At 42.4% G+C, this 26,370-nt stretch overlaps 1 protein-coding gene across 2 annotated transcripts in view; it reads right to left on the reverse strand.

Moving 5' to 3' along the window:
- Positions 1 to 18,884: 18,884 nt before the first annotated feature.
- The window catches only part of ikzf2 (IKAROS family zinc finger 2), a 29,415-nt gene continuing 21,929 nt past the window's right edge, over positions 18,885 to 26,370 (reverse strand). For both annotated transcript variants that reach the window (XM_055878339.1, XM_055878338.1), the window contains exons 6-8: positions 24,827 to 24,964; positions 24,370 to 24,501; positions 18,885 to 23,270 (exon numbers count right to left, since the gene is read on the reverse strand). In XM_055878339.1, coding sequence (XP_055734314.1) covers positions 22,450 to 23,270; positions 24,370 to 24,501; positions 24,827 to 24,964 — 1,091 coding nt within the window. In that variant the 3' untranslated portion in view covers positions 18,885 to 22,449. The remainder of the gene's footprint in view (positions 23,271 to 24,369; positions 24,502 to 24,826; positions 24,965 to 26,370) is intronic.

Consider the following 26,370-nt stretch of genomic DNA (forward strand, 5'->3'; position numbering starts at 1 on the left):
TGTATACTATTTAATAAACTATCTTCAATGGATAGGACAAACATCCATGGCTCCAGCGGAAGAGCCATTAGGCCTACAGTGTGCACACATTGCTTTATGCTCATGGAACGAGAGATGTATAATATCTAGCTTCGGACCCGATCATATTTAGAAATATTGTTGTTATTTAAAAAAAACAGATTGATTGTTAGTCCACACCTGATGTTTACGAAGCATGTGATGAATACAATTTGATTTGACACATAATAACATAAGGAGGGCAGGTTATAGGGCAGGTTATTATCTTAGAGTAGGCCTATGTGTTGTCTAGAATTAATCAGAATACATTTTTATTCAACTTTGACTTTTGAACTTAAAAACAAATAAATTGCATCTTAAGTTGAAGTGACCGGACAGAATGTAAATGTTGTGTGTCCACATCAGAACATGAGAATGACCTACCTCTCTCTCTCTCTCTCTCTCTCTCTCTCTCTCTCTCTCTCTCTCTCTCTCTCTCTCTCTCTCTCTCTCTCTCTCTCTCTCTCTTCTCTCTCTCCCTCTCTCTCTCTCCTCTCTCTCTCTCTCTCTACATCTCATCTCTCTCTCTCTCTCTCTCTCTCTCTCTCTCTCTCTCTCTCTCTCTCTCTCTCTCTCTCTCTCTCTCTCTCTCTCTCTCTCTCTCTCTCTCTCTCTCTCTCTCTCTCTCTCTCTCAGTCACACCTCAAGAGAGGGAAGAACACCCTCTGAGTTGCAATATGCCAAAACATCTGGTCTGAAAAGCAAATTTTCTTATGTTTGGCACAAATAGGGCGTGCATGGACATACACACCCAAGCACACACACACACTCGCATGTGCACGCACGTACACATACACATACGCTCACTTATAAGAAGTGTTGTAGGTCTACTGTAGCCTAAAAGCTTTCTGAACCTTTTGCATGTTGTTTGCCCTTATATTGCCCTTGTATTAAGAATATTAATGTTAAAGCGAACTGTAGAATCAAGGTAAACGAAAAGGTAGACTGAATTTAAACTTATTTATACAAATAACATGATGAAGAACCACGGAGAAGGAGATGAAGGACTGTGGCCTGACATGGAAAGCCATCCTGAAAAAAAGCAGAAGATCGACAGCTAGGTCGTACACAGTGTTGTACCAGATCTTCCAGTTTCTTTGCAATTTCTTTGCAATTTCTAACCTGGAATAGCCATTTTTCAGAACAAGAATAGACTGACAAGTTTCAGAAGAAAGGTCTTTGTTTCTAGCCATTTTGAGCCTGTAATCGAACCCACAAGTGCTGATGCTCCAGATACTCAACTAGTCTATAGAAGTCTATAGAAGGCCAGTTTTATTGCTTCTTTTATCAGAAACGTTTTCTGCTGTGCTAACATAATTGCAAAAGGGTTTTCTAATGATCAATTATCCTTTTAAAAATGATAAACTTGGATTAGCTAACACAACATGCCATTGGAACACAGGAGTGATGGTTGCTGATAATGGGCCTCTGTACGCCTATGTAGATATACCATTAAAAATCTACCGTTTCCAGCTACAATAGTCATTTACAACATTAACAATGTCGACAATGTATTTCTGATCAATTTGATGTTATTTTAATGGACAAAAAAGGTGTTTTTCTTTCATAAATAAGGACATTTCTAAGTGACCCCAAACTTTTGAACTGTAGTGTATATATGACATTCATCATCACAGGCCAATGCTAAAAACAATATGCTAGCCATAAAATGTAATGCTTCTCTATAACATGATAATATAAGCAATAATATGGTGTTAGTTGACATAACATTTCATGCAATAACAAATCATGCAATAACACATTACTTAATCCTTTTGTTCCAATTTTGATCATAAGGCTTCCATGAGAGCGTGACGTGTACTACTCCCTTCACAGAACAGTGCAAACTGACTCTAACTAGAATAGAAAGAGGAGTGGGAGGCCCCGGTGCACAACTGAGCAAGAGGACAAGTACATTAGAGTGTCCAGTTTGAAAAACAGACACCTCACAAGTCTTCAACTGGCAGGTTCATTAAATAGTACACGCAAAATACCAGTCTCAACATCAACAGTGAAGAGGTGACTCTGGGATGGTGGCCTAGGCAGAGTTCCTCTGTCCAGTGTCTGTGTTCTTTTGCAAATCTTAATCTTTTATTTTTACTGGCCAGTTATTGGCTAGTCTGAGATATGGCTTTTTCTTTGCAATCTGCCTAGAAGGCCAGCATCCCGGAGTTGCCTCTTCACTGTGTTTCCCAATGTAGAATAATAGTGAAGGCATCAAAACTATAAGCCATATGAAATCATGTAGTAACCAATTCAAACAAATCAAAATATATTTTATAGTTGAGATTCTTCAAATTAGCCACTCTTTGCCTTGATTACAGCTTTGCACACTCGCTGTCACGTTCTGACCTGAGTTCCTTTTTTATGTCTTTATTTTAGTTGGCCAGGGTGTGAGTTGGAGTGGGCATTCTATGTTGTTTTTCTATGTTTTGTTCTATTGTTATATTTCTATGTGTTTGGCCTAGTATGGTTCTCAATCAGAGGCAGGTGTCAGTCGTTGTCTCTGATTGGGAGCCATATTTAGGTAGCCTGTTTTCTATTGTGTTTTGTGGGTGGTTGTTTCCTGTATCACTCTTTGCACCATACGGTACTGTTTCGGTTGTTTGTTCGTGTTTTGTTATTTTTGTTCTGTGTTCATTTTGATTTATTAAAAATCTATTATGGATACTTACCACGCTGCACATTGGTCCGATCCTTGCTACTCCTCCTCAGACGAAGAGGAAATTCGTTACAGAACCACCCACCAGAAAAGGACCAAGCAGCGTGGTAACCAGGAGCAGAGGGTTCTGGACTCCTGGACATGGGAGGACATTTTGGACGGCAAAGGACCCTGGGCACAGCCGGGGGAGTATCGCCGTCCGAAAGAGGAGCTGGAGTCAGCTAGAGAGGAGCGGCGCCACTACGAGTAATTGGCGCGAGGTAACGGGCACGAGAGCCAGCCCCAGAATTTTTTGGGTGGGGGCACACGGGTAGATTGGCGGACTCAGGTAGGAGACCTGAGCCAACTCCCCGTGCTTACCGTGGTGAGAGAGTGACTGGGCAGGCACCGTGTTGTGCGGGGGAGCGCATGATGTCCCCAGTTTGCACGCATAGCCCGGTGCGTTACATCGCAGCTCCTCAAATCGGCCAGGCTAGAGTGGATATCGAGCCAGGAGGGATGATGCCGGCTCAGCGCATCTGGTCTCCAGTGCGTCTCCTCGGCCCGGGGTATACTGCACCAGCCCTACGCACGGTGTCTCCAGTTTGCCAGCACAGCCCAGTGCGGCCTGTTCCAACTCCCCGCACTTGCCAGGCTACAGGGGGAATCCAGCCAGGACGAATGGTGCTGGCTCTACGCTCGAGACCACCAGTGCGCCTCCACGGTCCAGTGCATCCGGTGCCTCGGCCAAGGACAAAGCCTCCTGCATGTCTCCCCAGCCTGGTGAGTCCTGTGCCTTCTCCCAGAGCCAGGCCTCCTGTGTGTCTCTCCACTCAAGTAATGATCCATGGCACGAAGCCTCCAGTGATATTCCATGGCAAGAAGCCTCCAGTGATAATCCATGGCAAGAAGCATCCAGTGATAATCCATGGCACGAAGCCTCCAGTGATGATCCATGGCACGAAGCCTCCAGTGATGATCCATGGCACGAAGCCTCCAGTGATGATCCATGGCACGAAGCCTCCAGTGATGATCCATGGCACGAAGCCTCCAGTGAGGATCCATGGCACGAAGCCTCCTGTGAGGATCCATGGCACGAAGCCTCCGGTGAGGATCCATGGCATGAGGCCTCCAACGAAGGAGGTCAGTCTGGAGCCTCCAGCCATGCCTTCTAGTCCGGAGCCTCCAGCGATGCCCTCTAGTCCGGAGCCTCCAGCGTCGCCCTCTAGTCCGGAGCCTTCAGCGACTCCCTCTAGTCCGGAGCCTCCAGCGTCGCCCTCTAGTCCGGAGCCTCTAGAGTCTCCCTCTAGTCCGGAGCAGCCAGAGTCTCCCTCTAGTCCGGAGTAGCCAGAGTCTCCCTCTAGTCCGGAGTAGCCAGAGTCTCCCTCTAGTCCGGAGTAGCCAGAGTCTCCCTCTAGTCCGGAGCAGCCAGAGTCTCCCTCCTGTACGGAGCAGCCAGAGTCTCCCTCCTGTCCGGAGCAGCCAGAGTCTCCCTCCTGTCCAGAGCAGCCAGAGCCGTCCGTCAGTCAGGAGCTGCCTGAGTCGTACGTCATTCAGGAGCTGCCGGAGTCGCCCGTCTATTCGGGGCCCGCTGAAAGGGTCCCCAGTCCGAGGTCGGCGGCGAGTGTCGCCGCTCCGAAGGCGCCACATAAGTGGGCCAAGACTATGGTGGAGTGGGGTCCATGTCCCGCACCAGAGCCGCCACCGTGGTGAAATGCCCACCCAGACCCTCCCCTATAGGTTCGGGTTTTGCGACCGGAGTCCGCACCTTTGGGGGGGAGGGGGCACTGTCACATTCTGACCTTAGTTCCTTTTTTATGTCTTTATTTTAGTTGGTCAGGGCATTCTATGTTGTTTTTCTTTGTTTTGTTCTGTTGTTATATTTCTATATGTTTGGCCTAGTATGGTTCTCAATCAGAGGCAGGTGTCAGTCGTTGTCTCTGATTGGGAACAATATTTAGGTAGCCTGTTTTCTATTGTGTTTTGTGGGTGGTTGTTTCCTGTTTCAGTGTTTGTACCATACTGGACTGTTTTGGTTGTTGGTTCGTGTTTTGTTATTTTTGTTCTGTGTTCATTTTGATTTATTAAAAATCTATTATGGACACTTACCACGCTGCACATTGGTCTGATCCTTGCTACTCCTCCTCAGACAAAGAGGAAATTCGTTACACTCGCTCTCAACCAACTTTATGAGGTAATCACCTGGAATGTTAAAAGTTCATATGTGGAATTTCTTTCCTTCATAATGCGTTTGAGCCAATCAGTTGTGCTGTGACAAGGTAGGGGTGGTATACAGAAGATAGCCCTGTTTGGTAAAATACCAAGTCTATATTATGGCAAGAACAGCTCAAAAAGGCAAAGAGAAACGACAGTCCATCCATAATTTAAGACATGAAGATCAGTCAATGTGGACAATTTCAAGAACTTTGAAAGTTTCTTCAAGTAGAGTTGCAAAAACAGTCAAGCGCTACGATGAAACTGGCTGTCATGAGGACCGCCACAGGAAAGGAAGACCCAGAGTTACCTCTGCTGCAGAGGATAAGTTCATTAGACTTAACTGCACCTCAGATTGCAGCCCAAATAAATGCTTCACAGAGTACAAGTAACAGACACATCTCAACATCAACTGTTCAGAGGAGACTGTGTGAATCTGACCTTCATGGTCGAATTTCTACAAAGAAACCACTACTAAAGTATACCAATAATAAGAAGAGACTTGCTTGGGCCAAGAAACACGAGCAATGGACATTAGACCGGTGGAAATCTATTCTTCGGTCTGAATAGTCCAAATTTGAGAATTTGAGATGATCTCCACATGTGTGGTTCCCAATTTGAAGCATGGAGGAGGAGGTGTGACGGTGTGGGGGTGCTTTGCTGGTGACATTGTCTGTTATTTAATTTTTTTAATTCAAGGCACACTTAAGCAGCATGGCTACCACAGCATGGCTACCAGCAGCGATACACAATCCCATCTGGTTTGCTCTTAGTGGGACTATCATTTTTCAACAGGTCAAAGACCCAAAACACACCTCCAGGCTGTGGAAGGGCTATTTTACCAAAAAGTAGAGTGATGGAGTGCTGTGTCAGATGACCTGGCCTCCACAATCACCCGACCTCAACCCAATTGAGATGGTTTGGGATGAGTTGGACTGCAGAGTGAAGGAAAAGCAGCCGACAAGTGCTCAGCATATGTGGGAACTCCTTCAAGACAGTTGGAAAAGCATTACAGGTGTCTACCTCATGAAGCTGGTTGAGGGAATGCCAATAGTGTGCCAAGCTGTCATCAAGGCAAAGGGTCTTTGAAGAATATAACATATCAAATATATTTTGATGTGTTTGATTTGGTTACTAGATGATTCCATATGTGTTCTTTCGTAGTTTTGATGCCTTCACTACTATTCTACAATGTAGAAAATAGTACAAATAAAGAAAAACCCTTGAATGAGTAGGTGTGTCCAAACTTTGGACTGGTACTGCATGTATATTGGTTAATTTTAGAACAACTACGGCTGAACACATAGTCCAAATAACATTCAGAGATTCAGAGAAAACACAATGAACTCATAATTTCTAGAATGATAATGCTATGAAAGTATGAAACCTGGGAGAGACTTGTGCCACCTGGCATAAGTGTTACACTTTGAGCCTCAGTTTAAATCCCCTACGCTTCATCTTAAATGTTAAGCAAATAGCCCCTTTTTACTATCTATCCTTCCTCCATCCTTTTTTCAAATGTTCCTTGATTTCTTCCCCAAAAACGTAGAAAATGGGAAGTTTTCCATTTTTGCTTTTAAGGTCACAAGGGAATGTTTTTTTGCTTGAGTGCAGAATCAATAACAATGCATTGAACTGTATGACACTAACTTTTTCACTGACACTGTAGTTCTGACATTTCACCACAGGGGGGAGTTAGACTATAACCTAAGAGGTTACCACATCACGACACATTTAGCATAAAGCTAGCAAAGTGGGAAGACTCAATGTGTACTTTCCAAATGGCACTCTATTCACTTTATAGTGCACATATTTTTACCACAACCCCTTGGGACCTGGTGAAAAGTCATCCACTACATAGGTAATGTCATTTGGGAGAGTACCATTTGGGACACATCAATGACTCAAGCTGGTACCAACAAGTTTACTGTTTCAGCGTCTCTTAATTTGACACATTGGAGCATCTTATCATTTAGACACATTGTTAATAAAACACGACTAAATGTGATGAGCATTTAATATCGCTGACAACAACCTAAGTGATTAAGAAATATAATTCTTATTCCTTGCTCTAAACCATTTCCAATGGCTGCCTTTTATCATTTTAACAACACCTGAAATGCAATTCAAACCACTCTATTATGTTTGTGTGTGTAATTTCATTATTTTAAAGATCGCTCCTCTGACAGTATCTTCTTAATGCTGTCAATTACATCATTCTTTCCATGGATTTTTATGAAACAGAAACAGAAAATTATGACGGTCTGTGTGAGACTGTGTGTGTGTGTGTGTGTGTGTGTGTGTGTGTGTGTGTGTGTGTGTGTGTGTGTGTGTGTGTGTGTGTGTGTGTGTGTGTGTGTGTGTGTGTGTGTGTGTGTGTATGTGTGTGTATGTATGTGTGTGTGTGTGTGTGTGTGTGTTTTCCTGCCTGGGCTCCCCTGGTTCCAGTGGTGTAGCTAATCTAATACATAAGTCCCTGATTTGTTTAATGGATGAGACTTTGCTGCATGAGGCGAGCCAATAAATCCATAGCAGCCTCCAGAGGGCTAATGCCTCATAATGATTCCACACACACAATGTTCTGCAACTTATGAAGCAACTTTATCATACTCCTCCTCATACAGACACAGTGCTTATTTGTTTCACTGCTACCCTGCAACCAAGGCAATCTATCCCCCTGCAGCAAGGTTATTCAAAAGGACCCTGCATCCAAAATATCATCCTAGTGCTCTACTTTGCTCTGCTCTGGTCCAAAGTAATGCACAATATAGGCAAAAGGGTAACATTTGAGACGCAGCCAGGGGAATTCATTCAACAGCCTGTCTGGCTGTCACAATAGAACCATGTGTTGCAGCAGAAATGAAAGACACCATGCTTGGTGTATTCAATATAGTAGTGTATGGTTATGTAATGTATAGCACAAGCTAACAGCCTCCGATAGACAGTGATGTCAGCAGAAATACATAAATGTCCGTTTTGCAGATTGAATACCAATGATCACATTAAAATATAATAACCATGTATGGATTTGCCATTGGAAAGTATGCTGAACTTTGACTGCTTGGTAGTCTTGGAAAACATTTTCTTATGGGCAACATCTTTATTGATATGCTGGAAGTATATGTTAAGAAGCGCAGGATACTGTGGGCAACGCATCATTCCATACCATATATATTTCAATAACATACTGTATCTTGAAATATCTGTAAATAGGAAAACTTCATTCAGATTTATGCTAGCTGCTTTCATTTCATAATGAACACATTAACTTGTTGTGATGGTAGTGATGATAACCATGTTTCACATAATAATAAGCGGCAGTGTTGATGAGTTTATATTTATCTTGAACAGGAGGACTGAGTGTTCTCTCAAAATGGTTTGATCTGAATAGAACACCTAATGCCTAAAGATGATAGAGAACATGGGACAGATGACTAATATGTCATTCAAAGTGTGATTTGTGTCCAATTTCAAGACACTCCTAAATGACACTCCCAAATGGCACCCTATTCTCTACATAGTGTACAACTTTTTATGGGCCCGGGTCAAAAGTAGTGCATTGTATAGGGAATAGAGTGCCATTTAGGATACAAACACTGAGCCTGTGCAAAAGTTGCAGTAGAGACATTTGTTATTGTCAGAGCTAAACTTTTCTTTCAATATACAGCACCAGTCAAAAGTTTGGACAGACATACTCATTCAAGTACAATCACCCAATCTCAACCCAATTGAGATGGTTTTGGATGAGTTGGACCTCAGAGTGAAGGAAAAGCAGCCAGCAGGTGCTCAGCATATGTGGGAACTCCTTCAAAACTGTTGAAAAATAATTCCAGGTGAAGCTGGTTGAGAGAATGCCAAGAGTGTGCAAAGCTGTCATCAAGGCAACTAAATATATCTGGATGTTTTTTGATGTTTTTGGGGGGGGTTACTACATGATTCCACATGATTTCATAGTTTTGATGTCTTCACTATTATTTGACAATGTATAAAATAGTAAAAATAAAGAAAAACCCTTGAATGAATGTGTGTGTCCAAACTTTTGACTGGTACTGTATGAATATTAAATTCAAGGTATTACATGTCCTCTCGTAAGTGGATTTTATTTTCCCAGAAAAGCAAACACTTACAATGACAATCTGTACTGTACAGTAGTGTACACTGGCTACATTAGAGTGTGCAGTAGATCAAGCGAACCAACCATGTAGGAGTGTTGCTGTTCAAAGTATAAGCCTCAGCATTCTTTATCTAAAATGAAAAATAAATACAAATGTCTATGTGTGACTATAAGGTGCAGTGCCAGCAGTAGGCATTTCATTGTGCGGTACACACCCCATTCTATCCTGTGCATATGACAAATAAACATTGCTTAGAACTTTTAGGCTATCCCCAGAAGCTGTAGGGTTGGAGGTGTTAAATATTCAGGTTAGGAGGAGTTAAAATCTAGTGATGATTACTGGATGATAGGGGTTAATAGTTCCCTAGGAGTCTGTCTCTGTCTCTATCTGCCTCAACTCTACGGCTCGGCTCATAGCTACAGCGATTCACTGAGCAATAAGCTGCATTACCACATTACACACACAGGATTACGTGGCCACTTCCTCAGCCAATGACTCTCATCAGAAGTCACTGAAGAACCCACTGACTGTGTAATTGTTTCCCATTAGGGGAAATGTTCACTCCCATCCCACCGTCTCACCCTAGCTGTGTGTGCTGACAGATGCAGGATGCTCAGTGGCCTGGCAGTGAGTCAAGATGATTCTGTATAAGGAAGGGGTAGCGGGTTGTGGGGTTGTGGACTCAGTGTACAATCAGTGGGTTGTAGATGCTCAGTATCCAGTCAGAGGCAGGATAATTGTCTACAGTATAGGGGCAGTGAGGTCGTGGGCTCCTTCTGTTTGAGGGGAAGTGGGGTTATGGACATCATAGTTCCCAATCAGTCCAACTCCTTGGACGCCTCCTCCTTGAAGTTTGCAGTCGTGTTTAAGAAACACTATTGTGCTCAAAACATATTTTTAACACTTTAGTGTGTGTACTTTCCACTTTTTATACTGCAATATTGCTTTTCAATACTAAATGTAAAAAGATCGCTACATGATGTATTTAATGTGAATGATGTTATTGATAGTAGTGAAATATGAGTAAGAGTTTGTACGATGCACACTGCTGCCATCTACTGAATAAAATAAATAATTGTATCTCTGCTGTGTTACTGTGTTACTTCTGAAAAATACTGCCATCTATTGGCACCTATATGAACTGCATTCACAGTACATGTATGGCAAAATATCTCATTATTATCCCAACGAGTTTCCAAAATAGCCTAATCATTCCTATCATTACACTGCTGTAGAGTAATTCAATGACTTTATTCAGATGTTATCTTAATCACATATCTTCTCTCTTTTTTGTGAAGCCTTTTATCTCAATGTACTGCCACTGGAGGGCAGCACAAGCGTGAGAATAAGGTAATGGGATAATTCCCTTATTACAGGACTATTGTGGTCTTTACATGATTGTAAAAGTGCGTGTGTGTGTGGCAGGACTTGCCCACAGCTTATGTTGATGTCTGCCCTCAAAATTAACCATCAGTGTGGAAACAAGATTGAATTACTGGTTTTATCTGAGCAATACTGAGAGTACAATCTTAATACCACTCTGCCCTTGATGTCAGCGTGTGGGGGTAGGGACTGGAGGACTTTTACAAAGTAGGGTTAGATAATATCACATTGGTTACATTGACTCATCAATACTATCTGTCACCTGATGTGACTAAAGGAAACTTGATGATGTGAGATCACTTCAGGCAAACCACAGGCTTCCAATACTATAAACAATGACGTCCAGGAATTTAACATGATTATTGTACAGATTTTCTTTGAATACGGTTATAGAAGACATGACCAAAACTAGAGGCCTTTATAAGCCTACAGATCGATCATCTTTGAGATTGTAACCCACCAATCCAGGCACGTTTTACCAAGATCCCATCACTTATACTAGTAGCAACAGCCCCACCACACCACAAGACACCTCTCTACACCAGAGAAGACCAGTGAGTGGCTAACAACTTATCTGTCAGTTTCTAGAAGTCAATCCTTGTCCTTGCATCTCTGCCCTGTATATTGCAGTAGATCTGCTCTGTGCATGCATTGAATTGGTTACCTATAAAAAGTTCAGAGGGCTTTATGGAACATTTTTTTTACATTTTTTTCTGAGTGTTGTGTTGAATTTAAGCCCTATTCACTCCTCTCTTGACCCCAGGCCCAGCAACCGCAAAACTAACAAACGCGTTGACATTTAAAAGGGGAGAAAATCGTGCCTAAGTGCTTAGTTGCAGAAATAGCACGTTTTCTATTTTTTCTCTCTCTCTTTTTTTCCAGGGGGGTGTCACCTTTCAGCAGCCTCAAAGAGAGACGGGTAGTTAGGTACAGTGAAGTCACAGACAGTCTATCTATTCTGGTATTTACATATATTTCCTGTTTTCACTTCAACTCTTGGCAGCTGTGCATCCATTTCTGTCAGACAACGGACGTCTGTATCCCTGCATCCCCAAACCTACCTCCCAGCTTAAACCCACAGCTCTCCCCAACATCACAACCTCTCTCTCTCTCTATCAATTCATTTCAATTCAATTCAATGGGCTTTATTGGCATGGTAAACATATGTTACCATTGCCAAAGAAAGCATCTCTCTCTCTCTCCCTCACTTCCCAATAATACAGTAACAAGCCTAGCAACCCTGCAGCTGTACTTTGCTCTGCCATTTTCTCCTCTTATCAGGTGCACTAATTGCTCTCCTTTCTCACATCTCTCCTTTATCTCTGTCTGACTGTCTGTCTGACTGTCTGTCTGTCTGTCTGTCTGTCTGTCTGTCTGTCTGTCTGTCTGTCTGTCTGTCTCCCTGCCTGCAGCACTGTCAATCACCCTTCACACTGCTGCAGGACACCGCCACCCCTCACCTTTAGTTAGTGTGTGTTTGCAGTCATAAGAGAATAAGCAAATAGTTGTGTTGCTGATGAACTTTACATGCTATTCCTAACTGAAGTGTGTGCATCCAGCAAATATAACCACACCTATATAAAATCCTTCAATGGAAGCAGCTGTGTGCGCATGTGTGTATGTGTGTGTGTGTGTGTGTGTGTGTGTGTGTGTGTGTGGTGGTGACAATTAAGACAGTAATGGGCCTCAACATCGTGTTCTAACCGGACAACCCTATAATGGGCAGAACCAAGTCAAATCTGCATGAAGGTCTTAGCAGGTTTGGGCTCAGAAGCCAACCGCTCAGACCAGCTCCAGCTAGCTGTTTTTACATGTCTGTCTGTATGACAGTCTGTATGTCTCTCTCTCTCTCTCTTTCTTGCCTTCTCTGTCAGTATCTCTCATTCTGTCTCTCTATCTCTCGCTCACTGCATCTATCTATCTATCTATCTATCTATCTATCTCACTCACTCACTCACTCACTCACTCACTCACTCACTCACTCACTCACTCACTCACTCACTCACTCACTCACTCACTCACCCACCCACCCACCCACCCACCCACCCACCCACCCACCCACCCACCCACCCACCCACCCACCCACCCACCCACACACACACACACACACACACACACACACACACACACACACACACACACACACACACACACACACACACACACACACACACACACACACACACACACACACACACACACACACACACACACACACACACACACACACTCCCTCTCTCTGCAAGTTTTTTTGGCCCACAGCAGAGGAAGGAAGGTGGAAGTTCCCCCACAGTCCAACATCCTCCCCACATGTAGCTCTCCACCCGCTCTTTGAGCTGCCTGACCACAAACCAGCCCAAGATTACACAGAGGCCTTTGCACTGACGCCAGGTCTTTGCATTGTTGCTTATCATATCCCTAACCCTAGACACACAAACTCTCCCACGAAGAGGTTGGAGCACAGGGTGAGTCGCAGACTAATGCAGTGCCCCTGGAGCAGTTTAGGGTTCGGGTTAAACCCCTTGCTAAAGGGCACAATGGCAAGAGCTAATGGCTTGGACACTATGAGTAGTTCAATACCCAGATTAAATGTAAACATTCCACTGTCACTCTGTGTGATGGGTTCATTTTTAAACAATGACCGTCCTGTGAGAACAGACAACTGTTTCCTGTTTAATCCAGTGTAGCGCCAGATGAATGCCAACACCTGTGGATTCCCCTAACAACACTCCAACACTCCCCAGTCCTTACAGCTCCTGTCTGGAGGCCCCTCCCCGAACTACTCCCTATCCTTACTGACATGGCTCTGACACTGTGATGTGCTGTGACATCACATCAGTCAATCACCACACACGCACACGCACACACACACTCACAGAGAGAGAGAGGTAACCTGGGTTAGCCATAGAACAATTTTTGGTTCTCGCACCATTTCTCTAGCAGTATACAGCCTGTTGCTGCATTGTCTTGTAATGTGTGCTGGGTGTGTCTTGGAGCGAGAGAGAGAGAGAGATGGTGTAGCAGACCAGCCCTAACATCCCCACAGCCAGGCAGGAAAAACAGGAATAGGAGAAATTGCACAACCACCGAGTGGCTATATCTGGGCTTAAGATATCTGGAACCTCCTACTGTAACATCAAACTCATAAGACAACGCACTGGGCACTAACCTGTTTAATCAACGTTGTTTCAACGTAATTTGTCAACGTATTGTGAAGTGGAATTTCCACAATCAGAAGAAAGAAAATAGTCAGGCAGCACCTCCTACTGGAAGTTGATCTATCTACAGCTACCGTTTGGTCTCCCATCCAGGGTTTTAACTAAGCCCGGCTTACCTATGATATTTGTCGCTGACTATAACCAATGTGCTATCGTGAGAATTATTGTTGACTTCCACTTAAGAACAAAATCTTTCCAAAGGATAGGTTTAACAGAGAAAATGAAATGTGACCATACTTTAACACTCATACCATCAATAATGCATGTTATTTAGGCCTATATAACATTTGCAAAGTCATCAACAGCTATTGTTTAAATTCAACTCATGATTCAACTAAACATAGACAGTACATAGGCCTAGGGTTTCAAACTCTGGTTGATTTCAAATGTAATGACATTTAGTGATATCGAATTGTGTTTGGTTGTCAACGCAACCAAATATCAACATATGAAGGAGATGTATTGTCTGCTCGGATAGTTCCATCTCTGCCACTAAGTCTGACTTTAATTTGAGTTTGTCTACAAATTGGATGTACTGCCAAATTCTCAAAAAAGACGTTGGAGGTGGCTTATGGTAGAGAAATTAACATTAAATTATCTGGCAACAGCTCTGGTGGACATTCCTGCAGTCAGCATGTCAATTGCATGCTCCCTCAAAACCTGAGGCATCTGTGGCATTGTGTTGTGTGACAAAACTGCACATTTTAGAGTGGATTTTTATTGTTCCAAGCACAAGATGCACCTGTGTAATGATCATGCTGTTTAATCAGCTTCTTGATATGCCACACCTTTCAGGTGGATGGATGATCTTGGAGAAATGCTCACTAACAGGGATGAAGGAGATGATCTAGGATAAATGCTCACTAACAGGGATGTAAACAAATTTGTGCACAACATTTTAGAGAAATAAGCTTTTTTTGTGCATATGGACAATTTTTATGATCTTTTATTTCAGCTCATGAAACATGGGACCAACAATTTACATGTTGTTTACAGTTTTGTTCAGTGCACATTATTAATTTGTAAACAACCTGGAATTAAAGCCAGACTAAATCAGTGGCACAGATGAAACTCTCCAAGCAGAAGATCTCCTTCAAATGTTGATATTTGGTTGCATTGACAACCAAACACAATTCAATATCAGTTTTGAAATACAATAAATAGTACTAACTTGTCAACAAGTTAACATATATGTTGGATTCACATCTCCAACTCAACCAACAATAAAAGTTATAAAATGGGATAAAACCAGTGGCTCAGATCAAACTATCCAAGCAGTTTATAGGCCTACATCTCCATAAAATTGTGATATTTGGTTGATTTGTAAACTAAACACAATTCAATATTACTTTTGTAATACAGTTCATAGACTAAAGTTAACGCTATCTTACAAACTGATGTAACACCTCTCTACACCAGAGAAGACCAGTGAGTGGCTAACAACTTATCTGTCAGTTTCTAGAAGTCAATCCTTGTCCTTGCATCTCTGCCCTGTATATTGCAGTAGATCTGCTCTGTGCATGCATTGAATTGGTTACCTATAAAAAGTTCAGAGGGCTTTATGGAACATTTTTTTAACATTTTTCTCTGAGTGTTGTGTTGAATTTAAGCCCTATTCACTCCTCTCTTGAGTGACTATGACTAAAGTTAACGCTATCTTACAAACTGATGTAACATTCAAACTTAAAAATAGCCACATTTTGAGTTACTGTAACTATATATTTCTTTGTAATCATTTAAAGCGTGCATGTTCCAACATGCATAGGTCATCGCAGGTCTGTGGAGATCTTCACAATTGCTGTAATTACCTTTGCAGAATCTTGACCGGTCTTGATAATTTTCACCATGTACTATTAATATAATTTTTACTCAACTGCAATTTAGGTAATTTGGTTCTGCTATTAAATGAAGCACAGGTATAACACATTAATCTATTACATGAAAATAAAACATATCTGATATTGTATTTCCATTTGAACTTTGCTGTGGTTTAAAATGGTTGAAAGCACAGTGATAGAAATTTAGTTGACATCTGAACCAAATCAAATGTTATTTGTCACATACACATGGTTAGCAGATGTTAATGCGAGTGTAGCGAAATGCTTGTGCTTCCTAGTTCAGACAATGCAGTAATAACCAACGAGTAATCTAACCTAACAATTTCACAACAGCTACCTTATACACACAAGTGTAAAGGGATGAAGAATATGTACATAAAGATATATGAATGAGTGATGGTACAGAACGGCATAGGCAAGATGCAGTAGATGGTATCGAGTACAGTATATACATATGAGATGAGTAATGTAGGGTATGTAAACATATAAAAGTGGCATTGTTTAAAGTGGCTAGTGATACATGTATTACATAAAGATGGCAAGATGCAGTAGGTGGTATCGAGTACAGTATATACATATGAGATGCGTAATGTAGGGTATGTAAACATTTTATGAAGTGGCATTGTTTAAATGGCTAGTGATACATTTTTTACATGTATGGCAGCAGCCACTCAATGTTAGTGGTGGCTGTTTAACAGTCTGATGGCCTTGAGATAGAAGCTGTTTTTCAGTCTCTCGGTCCCTGCTTTGATGCACCTGTACTGACCTCGCCTTCTGGATGATAGCGGGGTGAACAGGCAGTGGCTTCGGTGGTTGTTGTCCTTGATGATCTTTATGGCCTTCCTGTGACATCGGGGGGTGTAGGTGTCCTGGAGGTCAGGTGGTTTGCCCCCGGTGATACATTGTGCAGACCTCACTACCCTCTGGAGAGCCTGACGGTTGTGGGCGGAGCAGTTGTCGTACCAGCCCGACAGGATGCTCTCGATTGTGCATCTGTAAAAGTTTGTGAGTGCTTTTGGTGACAAGCCAAATTTCTTCAGCCTCCTGAGGTTGAAGAGGCGCTGCTGCGCCTTCTTCACCACGCTGTCTGTGTGGGTAGACCAATTTAGTTTGACCGTGATGTGTACGCCGAGGAACTTAAAACGTTCTACCCTCTCCACTACTGTCCCGTCGATGTGGATATGGGGGGTGCTCCCTCTGCTGTTTCCTGAAGTCCACGATCATCTCCTTTGTTTTGTTGACATTGAGTGTGAGGTTATTTTCCTGACACCACACTCCGAGGGCCCTCACCTCCTCCCTGTAGGCCATCTCGTCGTTGTTGGTAATCAAGCCTACCACTGTAGTGTCGTCTGCAAACTTGATGATTGACTTGGAGGCGTGCATGGTCAAGCAGTCGTGGGTGAACAGGGAGTACAGGAGAGGGCTGAGTACGCTCCCTTGTGGGGCCCCAGTGTTGAGGATCAGCGGGGTGGAGATGTTGTTACCTACCCTCACCACTTGGGGCGGCCCGTCAGGAAGTCCAGTACCCAGTTGCACAGGGCGGGGTCGAGACCCAGGGTCTCGAGCCTGATGACGAGTTTGGAGGGTACTATGGTGTTAAATGCTGAGCTGTCGTCGATGAACAGCATTCTCACATAGGTATTCCTCTTGTCCAGATGGGTTAGGGTAGTGTGCAGTGTGATTGTGATTGCGTCGTCTGTGGACCTATTGGGGCGGTAAGCAAATTGGAGTGGGTCTAGGGTGTCAGGTAGGGTGGAGGTGATATGGTCCTTGACTAGTCTCTCAAAGCACTTCATGATGACGGAAGTGAGTGCTACGGGGCGGTAGTCATTTAGCTTAGTTACCTTAGCTTTCTTGGGAACAGGAACAATGGGGGCCCTCTTGAAGCATGTGGGAACAGCAGACTGGGATAGGGATTGATTGAATATGTCCATAACCCCACCAGCCAGCTGGTCTGCGCATGCTCTGAAGACGCGGCTGGGGATGCCGTCTGGGCCTGCAGCTTTGCGAGGGTTAACACGTTTAAATGTTGAAAGCATAGTGATAACACATTGGAAAACCAACTAACTTTTGGCTTTCTTTTTGGGTGGGTGAATATACTGTAGGTTATAATCTCAATGATCAACGTCTCAACCAAATATTACCCAATTATCCATGTTGAAACTATGTGTTGTGCCCAGTTTGAATGACCTGCCATCCAACCAAACAGACTGCTGGTTATTTTCCAAGCTTAGACTAAGCCAAACTGCAGTAACCTTTCTGGGATGAGATGAATCAACAGGGTCACATCTTAGATCTGCTCAGTTTATTTGGACATTTCAGGATCATTCAGGATTGCGGAGGAGGGCTTCAGTAGTGTTACTGAGCTGCCTGACTTGATGAACTTTATGGGGTTGATTCTGTCTGATCTTGGCCGAGCCTGACCACAGCACAAATGTGTGTGAATAGCTGCTGTGTCCCCAACTCCTCTGAACAACGCTTACTGTCCAGTATCTTCACACTGGATCTGTAGCACATGAAGCAGGCCGCATGTTGCCCAAACGCCAGAGAAACGTCACAGAGGAAGTCTCTCTCAAACCCATGGTTCATCTTAGCACAGGGAGGCCAGGGGCCACTTAGTATTTTCTCGCCCACGGGAGTCTGGCTGTATGGCCGCCTACACACTTGAGTTGTACCGCACATTTGGAACATGTGCGGCACAACACATTTGGAACAACAGTTGAGATACAACTGAGTGTTTTTATGCACAGACATAAATACTCAAGGGTTGTGGGGAGACACCACACCTTGATTGTATAAAAAAAGAAATGTGCAGACTCTTCGTTGTCACATAAATAACCATTGTGTCGAATGTGTTGAACATCAGTTGTGCAACCTGAGTGTGAGAGAGACAGGGTCACAAGTGAGGACCAAGAATGGGTCACATCTTTTTACAATCCTGTGTCCTCATATACTGTATATGAGAATTGCAGGTATTAAAATACATAGATTGTATGTGTATATAGTGTATTTTAACATATAAACAGGTAATGCCTTGCTTCATGATATTCTACTAGTACATATTGTAAACATCTTGACATCAATATCAGTAAAATCAATACTTTAAAAGTGGGAAGACTATGCCTTACAAACATATATTTAACTATTTCCAGCCCTGTATCTTCTTCTCATGTCAAGGATATTAGCAGCATTGGTTTTGGTAATACCTCAATATTCTCTTGAGGTATTTTAATTTTTGTAACATTGTAATATCACATAATCCACCAAATTCAGAGATTGACCTATTAATTAAAGCAATTAATAAGCAATATTGTGTCATATATAGAATTAAAGGAGCAAGAGTCCTTAAGAGATGTATTTCTTCTTTTAATGAACATAATTTGAAGCTGTAAACATGCTTGTTTACTAGCAGAGTGGCTGGTGTTTCTATCGGCAATGTAAACGTGCAAGTTAAATGATTGTGATACAATTATATTTTTTATTTTTTTAAGCAACACCCCAAATTATGATTTTGAGATTTTGTTGATAAAGAAATGATGTATTCCAAGATGTACTGGAAGAAATACAACAGTGTATAGAAGTACATAGAGTACAAATACCTGAGACCCCCACATGATAATAATTTCAACATCAGTGCATATCTGTGCACATTACTAACCCATTTTAATATAGTGCCAGAATATTCACCAGTCATATTATGTATACAAAAGTACACAGCAACCCTCTCTTTTACCAGTATTGTTCGTTAGCACTTGTTATATAATAATAATAAAAAACATAATTTTTACACAACAATTCAAATTATACATTTACCAAGAAAATTGAAATCCAGTGCAGTTTTTAGTACATATAAAATACACCACAATCGAGAGTGTCTAATTCCGCTTCAAGTATGCTCTTCTTCTAAGAGTGTGGAGTCTGTCAATAAGATCACTTCTTCTTTGTGTTCATATAGGCTCATATAAATTCATATATAGGTTGTAGCCTCCAGATATATTTACACACAATGCTTCAACATTATATGTATCACTCTTTAACAAGGTTGTACAGTACGTACAGAGGTAAGACGGACCATACAGCTCCAACAACAACCCACTGGGCACACACTGGATGAATCAACGTTGTTTCCACGTCATTTCAATGAACCAACGTGGAATAGACTTGAATTGACGCCTGTGCACAGTGGGAAAGCACTTTATGTGCTAAGGCCTTTACATACACACATATAGATGTAGGATCTTAATTTGAGCCAGTTTGCTAAAGCAGGAAAATAATCCTGCAGCAACAGGAAATGTGAATTATTATGTGGAGCATAATTAAATGGATATTTTTGTAGGGGTTGACACATTTTTCATGAGGGAAAAACAAGTCTGAAATTTCTAAGTGGAAATTATTAACTTCAGAAGCCTTTTTAAACCTCAAATGCATTTGCAGGAAAGTTCTCTTGCAACAGGGTGAACAATTTAAGATCCTACATCTGTAGTAAAAAAAATCTGAAAAAGAAATGTAACTATACAATATCGATCTCACTTTCACAGACAATAATCCATTATTTTTCTTCCCTGTGCGGTAGTCTGACTTTTTGTTATGTAGAAAATTATTAAATAGCCTAATCTTGGTGCTCACTTTGTCTACCTCAATTGATGTACACATGGGACAAATCAGAATACAGTAAGATTATCTACAATCTACGGCAATTATTTCATAACAGATAGTAAAGCAATCGTGTGCACTTTGCTACAGGTGGGCTGACATATGTTTTTCAAATATTCTAAAACTATTTGTTAGCATCCATGCTTGCTTCATAAAGAATAGTAATGATTCTGGACGTGGTTAGAAAAACAATAGGCAGACATACAGTAGATTGAAGACAACTATACCGGTGCATTAGAACATCTATAGAAATATGAATTATCAAAGATAAAGGTGTGAGTAAATACAAAATAGGGGCTTTCATTTAAAAAGAATAATGCATTGAGGGAATGCAGAATGCATGTAATTGCTACTACAATAGCTAAAAGATGTAAACAAATACCATTGCCAATACTTTACAGTAATAATAAGCTGTTGCAATAAAAGTACAGTATGTGTTTTGAAATATAAAGAGAAATAAGTTGCCACTTGATTGGGGAGGTTACATACCGTACCACATAACATACAGAAGGAGTGAAGAAGTTTGAACTGGACAGTGAACTAAGCCTGGCCATATACACATAGGGCCATTCCTATGGCCAAAGACCATCAGGACAAAATACTGTGGCAATTCAAAATATGGTATATGCTGCATAATAAACAGAACAACAGCGACATTACATATTTTGCCAGCAAAATATTTGTTATCAAAAGAGCAACATGTACATTGTCTTAAGCATTTGTCCAAGTGCACATAGATGATTTGATTTGATCCACATACATACCATCACCCTTCACTGGCATTCTACTTCTAAAATGTCTTCACTTCTAAAAACCCTAAACCACACTGCTATCTATCTACTAAACAGTACCAGTGCATCAGCTTAATTGTACTGGGCACAATCCTTTCCACATCACATTCACATGCAATGTACAGCAGGGTTGGTATCAATGCCATTCCAATTCTATCAATGTAAGAAATAAACTGCAAATCCAAATTCAAATTTTCCTCATCGATTTTTTTGAATTTACTGAATTGAAATGGCATTGATCCCAACCCAGGAGTAGAGCGCATGCACTGACATTGCGCTTGCAGAAAGCAGCCTGTCTATTATAAGACACATGTGTGGGTTCAAGGCAACTTGGGAGCTGGAGATTTGAAGTTACTATTGAACCATCAAAACAGGGACTGGCTTCAAAACAGGGAATCCCTTCCCGTCCTCCCCATTCGTCAAGGCATCAGTCTGCTAGTGAGAGAACAGGTTTAGGGAGGAGGCGGGTTGCAGTGCAGTGCTTTTCCTTTCCTCTGTGAAGTGCTGTGAAACTGAAAAGGTTACAGGAACTGTTCCACAGAAAGCAGATATTTAGCTAGGGTAATGAACAAAACTATAACAAATCTGTTGACAATGTCTGAAAAGGTAAATCATGAGTAAGTTTCTCCGTCTCCGTCTCTGTTTCTCTCTCTCTCTCGCACACACTCTCTGTCTCGCTCTCTCTCTCACACACACTCTCTGTCTCGCTCTCTCTCTCTCATACACACTCTCTGTCTCGCTCTCTCTGTCTCGCTCTCTTTCTCTTTCTGTCTCGCTCTCTCTCTCTGTCTCGCTCTCTTTCTCTCTCTGTCTCTCTCTCTCCGTCTCTTTCTCCCTCTCCCTCACTTACTTCCATATTTCTCTTTTTTTGTCTCTCTCTTTGTCTTTGTCTCTCTCCCTTTCTTTCTCGCTCTCTCTCTTTCTCTCTCACTACTCTCTTTCCCTCTGCAGAAAATGTAATTCTTTAATGTGGCTAGTGTGACAACACGCCTGTGCAGTTAGCAGTTAGAAAGACAGAGAAGATATACAGTCTGTTGCAAGAAATCATGCAAGAAAGAATATTATATTCTAAAGTATGGTTCAGTTGGTGGGGTCAGGGAAAGCCCCTTGATAAGTTGAGACCTTACATGGCAGTCTATGTGGCAACGAACAAGTCCAACAGTACATTATTCAGCAAAAAAGGAACAGTGATAAACTATAATAGAACTACTCACAGAGACACACCATGACAAAACTTTCTAGGTGTACTACTTCTTTGTGATCTTCTTCACTCCAAAAAAAATCCCTCACTTGTGATACATATCTCAACCTCAAATTCTTCAAAACACCTTGTACAATTAAAATGTGTATTTGGCCCAGACCTTCATATATTTGTTTGGAATGATATATAGCTAGTATCATTATGCTGCAGCAAATGTTGGTTAGTTCTCTCTCTACTGGTTGGTTGCACTGACCACACACAGTTAGTTCAACATCACTGTCCTGAGGTGGGATGGGATGGGGCGGGGACCAGTGGTGGCTTCTGTCCAGTCCATCCCTCTAGTTGAAGGTGTGTTCCCCGCGGACGATGTGAGATGAGAACTCATAGCGGTCCTTACTGCGATGGCCACAGATGTTACACTCCAGCGGGTCCCTGTAACCATGACAACCCATGTGGATGGTGTACATGACGTGGTCCAGGAAGAGAATGCGGCAGTGTTCACACTGGAACACCCTCATCTTCCGCCCCTCTCGCCCAAACACACGCACCCCTTCCCGACTTATAGGCCTCTCTGCCGCCCTTCCCTGGGCCACCTCAGCCCCACCTCGCCCCTCCTCTCTGCCGCCATATGCTGGGCTGGATCTGGGATGGTGGTGGGGGTTGTTCCAGTGGTAACCCAGCCTATCCTGTGGGCTGCTCCGGGCAGAGTCGGCCGAGTCCAGCCCACTGTTGCTAGGAGACTCTTTTTCCTCTCTGGTACCCTGTGGGTGGTGCTGCTTAGGTCTGGTGAGGGCGATGGGCCCGTTGGAGGAGGGATGGAAGTCAGGGGGAGGAGGGGGCAGAGGTGAAGGATGAGGTGGAGCGTCGCGGCTACCCGGTCGGTCCATACGCAGCCCTGACCCCAGAGGGTAGACGTGGTGGAAGAGGGGGTTGACCATGGGTACCACCTCAGCCATAGAAAGAGACGGCTGTGGACCGTGGGGACCATGGGGGTGGGGATGGTGGACCAGGGGTCTCAGGGAGTCAGAGCCCAGGTAGGAGATGGCGTTGTTGATAGCCTGGTCCATCATGTGAGCCTGCATCAGCTCTGCCTCCTTCTCATACTTCAGACCCATCTCATAGCTCAGCTCCGGGTAACTATAACGCATCATCTTCTCACCTGCAGAGCACAGCTTGCATATTACCACAATGAAACTCACTTATGCATAAGCTCACTGTAAGAGAAACTGTCCGGTCGAATGACACCATTGGATAGTACAGAATACATACAATTGTAAGTCTATAGAATATGAAAGAGTGCCTTAATTTTGTGTGCGTGTCTAACCTTTCCATTTTTTAATAAGCTAAACACTATCAAAGTTCTGTTGTTTTCATCTTATTGTATTGTCTCTTGTGTTGTTTAATAGTGGAAAGCCCCATCCATCTGAATGCACTGTTTAACCCCTCCAGATCAGGGATGCGGTGAGCTGTTTTGCTCTTCTCTCGATAAGAGCTATTGCAGAGATACAGGTGTAACAAACCACAGAGTGAAAACATGTCCTCGTCTCTCTCATCCGCTCTCTGTGTCTCGCTTGATCTTTTCCTCTATCTAATAGAGCAGTAAATAATAAAAAACAAATATTTGTCTTCCGCGCTAATATGCAAAAATTGGCGGTTATATGCCAACAAAATGTTTGCAACACCGTAACAATTGTTTCTTAATACAAAACAAATATATTTTTCAAATGTATGTATGAAAAAATGATCAAAATGTTAAGATGAAAAATGAAAAAGATTGAGACATATTCAGAGTGGAACAACCAGATCTGAAAAGTGGAATATACATTAATAAAACTAAAGTGTGCAGTATGTGAATAGTGTCTTCATTTCTACCATTAAGTCAAGGTCATCTGTTAGATGCAAAACAACAGCATCATGTTTCAATGTACCTCTGCCCAGGCACGCAATTCAATTCCTTTTTTGCATGTATACACTCATTCTGTTGCAGTGACTGTATGTTGAACTGAACATAACAAATAAAGAGTTAATACTGTAAACTGAATTTAATCCAACAGAACAGGTCAAATTCAATCCCAAAATGGGATTAAATAAATACGCTACTGATACCGTTAATACCATAATTATGAAAATTACAAATTAGTTATTGTCCTTTTATATACAATAATTATCTAAGCTACAATTAATAATTGTGAGTTATTGATCCTTATGGTGAACACATTATGGTGCTCCCAGACAGGAAGTGATATAATGATGCTTACCCACAAACTTCTGTGGAGTGGTACTCTTCCTCTTCCCTACGTTACTCTGCAGTTTCTCAATGACAGGTGGCCGGTTTAATGTTGCCATGGCAGCGGCCTCCGCCAGGGGCCTCTGCTCTTTAGGGACCTCACCTGGGTGTCAGGGGTCAGAGCATGAGAGTGTGTGAGAGGTCTGCACCAAGGCTTGTAGGTAGTACTGTAGTACTGTAGGTGGCTGGTGTGTAAAAGTAACATAAGTAGAGTTCACAGGATACTCACACAAACCATAAAAAGGAAGGAGGAAGAGAAAATAAAAGTATCTTTAATTTAACTTCATACCTAAATTATAAATGATTAAAGGTTAAAGTGCAAGGTGTAAAAAAGGTGCCAAAGAGAAAGCAAATGTTTCTGAGTCCATACCATCAACAGAGATACCATATAGCAGGTCTCTGTACCAGAGCAGGACATTCACACTCACCTGGATAAGGCCCAGTGACGGAGGTGGGATCCATGCCAGCACTCTCAAGGTAGTTATGGCAGCGCTCTTTATGCTCCTCCAATGATGTCCTCTGTTTGTAGCTCCGCCCACAGTAGTCACACTTGTGTGGTTTACCCACTAAATTAGAGAAATGACATCAAAGGGAAAAAACTATTAATTTCATTCATTCATCAACTCACATAACAGACCAGTAACGCAATTCTATGTGAACTCTCTAGGAGGTTTTAGTAAACACATAGAACCCGTGGAGAACACAGAAACTAGAGCAGGGCTATGAGCTCATGGAGTGATAATGTTCCATTAGTGGGATCCCACACACCATCATTGCCAACCAGACAGAGAAGGTGTGGGCAGGCGAGATATACCAAAATACTCGAATACACACATTTGCCTTTCATACGCCCTGGAACAACTGGTAAAGCCTACAACTCTTCCGGGAGCCCATCACTACTACTATGGTGCACAATTCAATTGGCCTGCTGTACACAGACACAGATCCCGTAGAAGAAGGAAAATAACTCTAACGTCAGACCTAAACAACGTCTGTGTTTCTCCTCAGCAGCTGGAGGTGGGGAGTGATTCATGCTGCCAGTTCCATTCTGATGGAGTCTATGCTGGTGAGACTGTGCAAAACCTCCTCTAGCTTTCCCCTAGAGAAGATCCATACATTGATCCTTCCTTCTGTCCTGCCTTCCTTCCAATCTTACGCCATTCATTTATTAACTGTACTTCAATCATTCACTCATGAATGAATTACTCATGAATGAATTAATGCATTCACCGTGATTTGGCAACTAAAGGCTAAAACTACTGAAAAGTACAACTCTAAGTCTTCTGTAGTAGAAACAAGGCTCTGAAAGTCTTCGGGATGAGTCGTCAAGGGGGAACTGTGGTCCAGACGACACCAAGCAGTGGCCTAGACACTGGCTCAGAATAGGCGTCGTTCACATGAGAAAATGTTCTAGTACCAGAGGTGACACCAGTTACTAGAAACTACCTGACCTGTTACTGTGGGAATAACATGTTTCAGTCTGACAAGTACTTAAAAAGTAAGACACAGATAAGCTTATGTAACATTTCATTAAGTCTATGGGAATTGATTGGAAATATTGGTGAGTGTGTGAACGTCTGGCTTACATTTTTTCAAGCTGATCTCAAATGACAGTATAGGTTACTTGTCTTAATGTAATTTTGTGGCCTGTGAATACCAATTGGTTTAGTGCATTTGAAACTGTGGTTCATGAGTAAGCTTTAAACTAGCAATGGCATTATCATGTAATTAACAGGTCATAATCATCATCATTACAGAACACTTGCTTTATTTTACTTGAGTCTCTCCATATGTAGCCTAATACAATGTCCTTGTAATTGAAAAACACCCTGAACTGTCTGTCTGCTCCAATGATATTGGCCACAGCACCTGCTAACTGTAGCCAGCCGGATGGGCAGTGACACTTTCATATTGGAATAGGCCACACACACACACACACACACACACACACACACACACACACACACACACA

The sequence above is a fragment of the Salvelinus fontinalis genome, chromosome 23 (assembly GCF_029448725.1).
Source record: "Salvelinus fontinalis isolate EN_2023a chromosome 23, ASM2944872v1, whole genome shotgun sequence".
NCBI lineage: Eukaryota > Metazoa > Chordata > Actinopteri > Salmoniformes > Salmonidae > Salvelinus > Salvelinus fontinalis.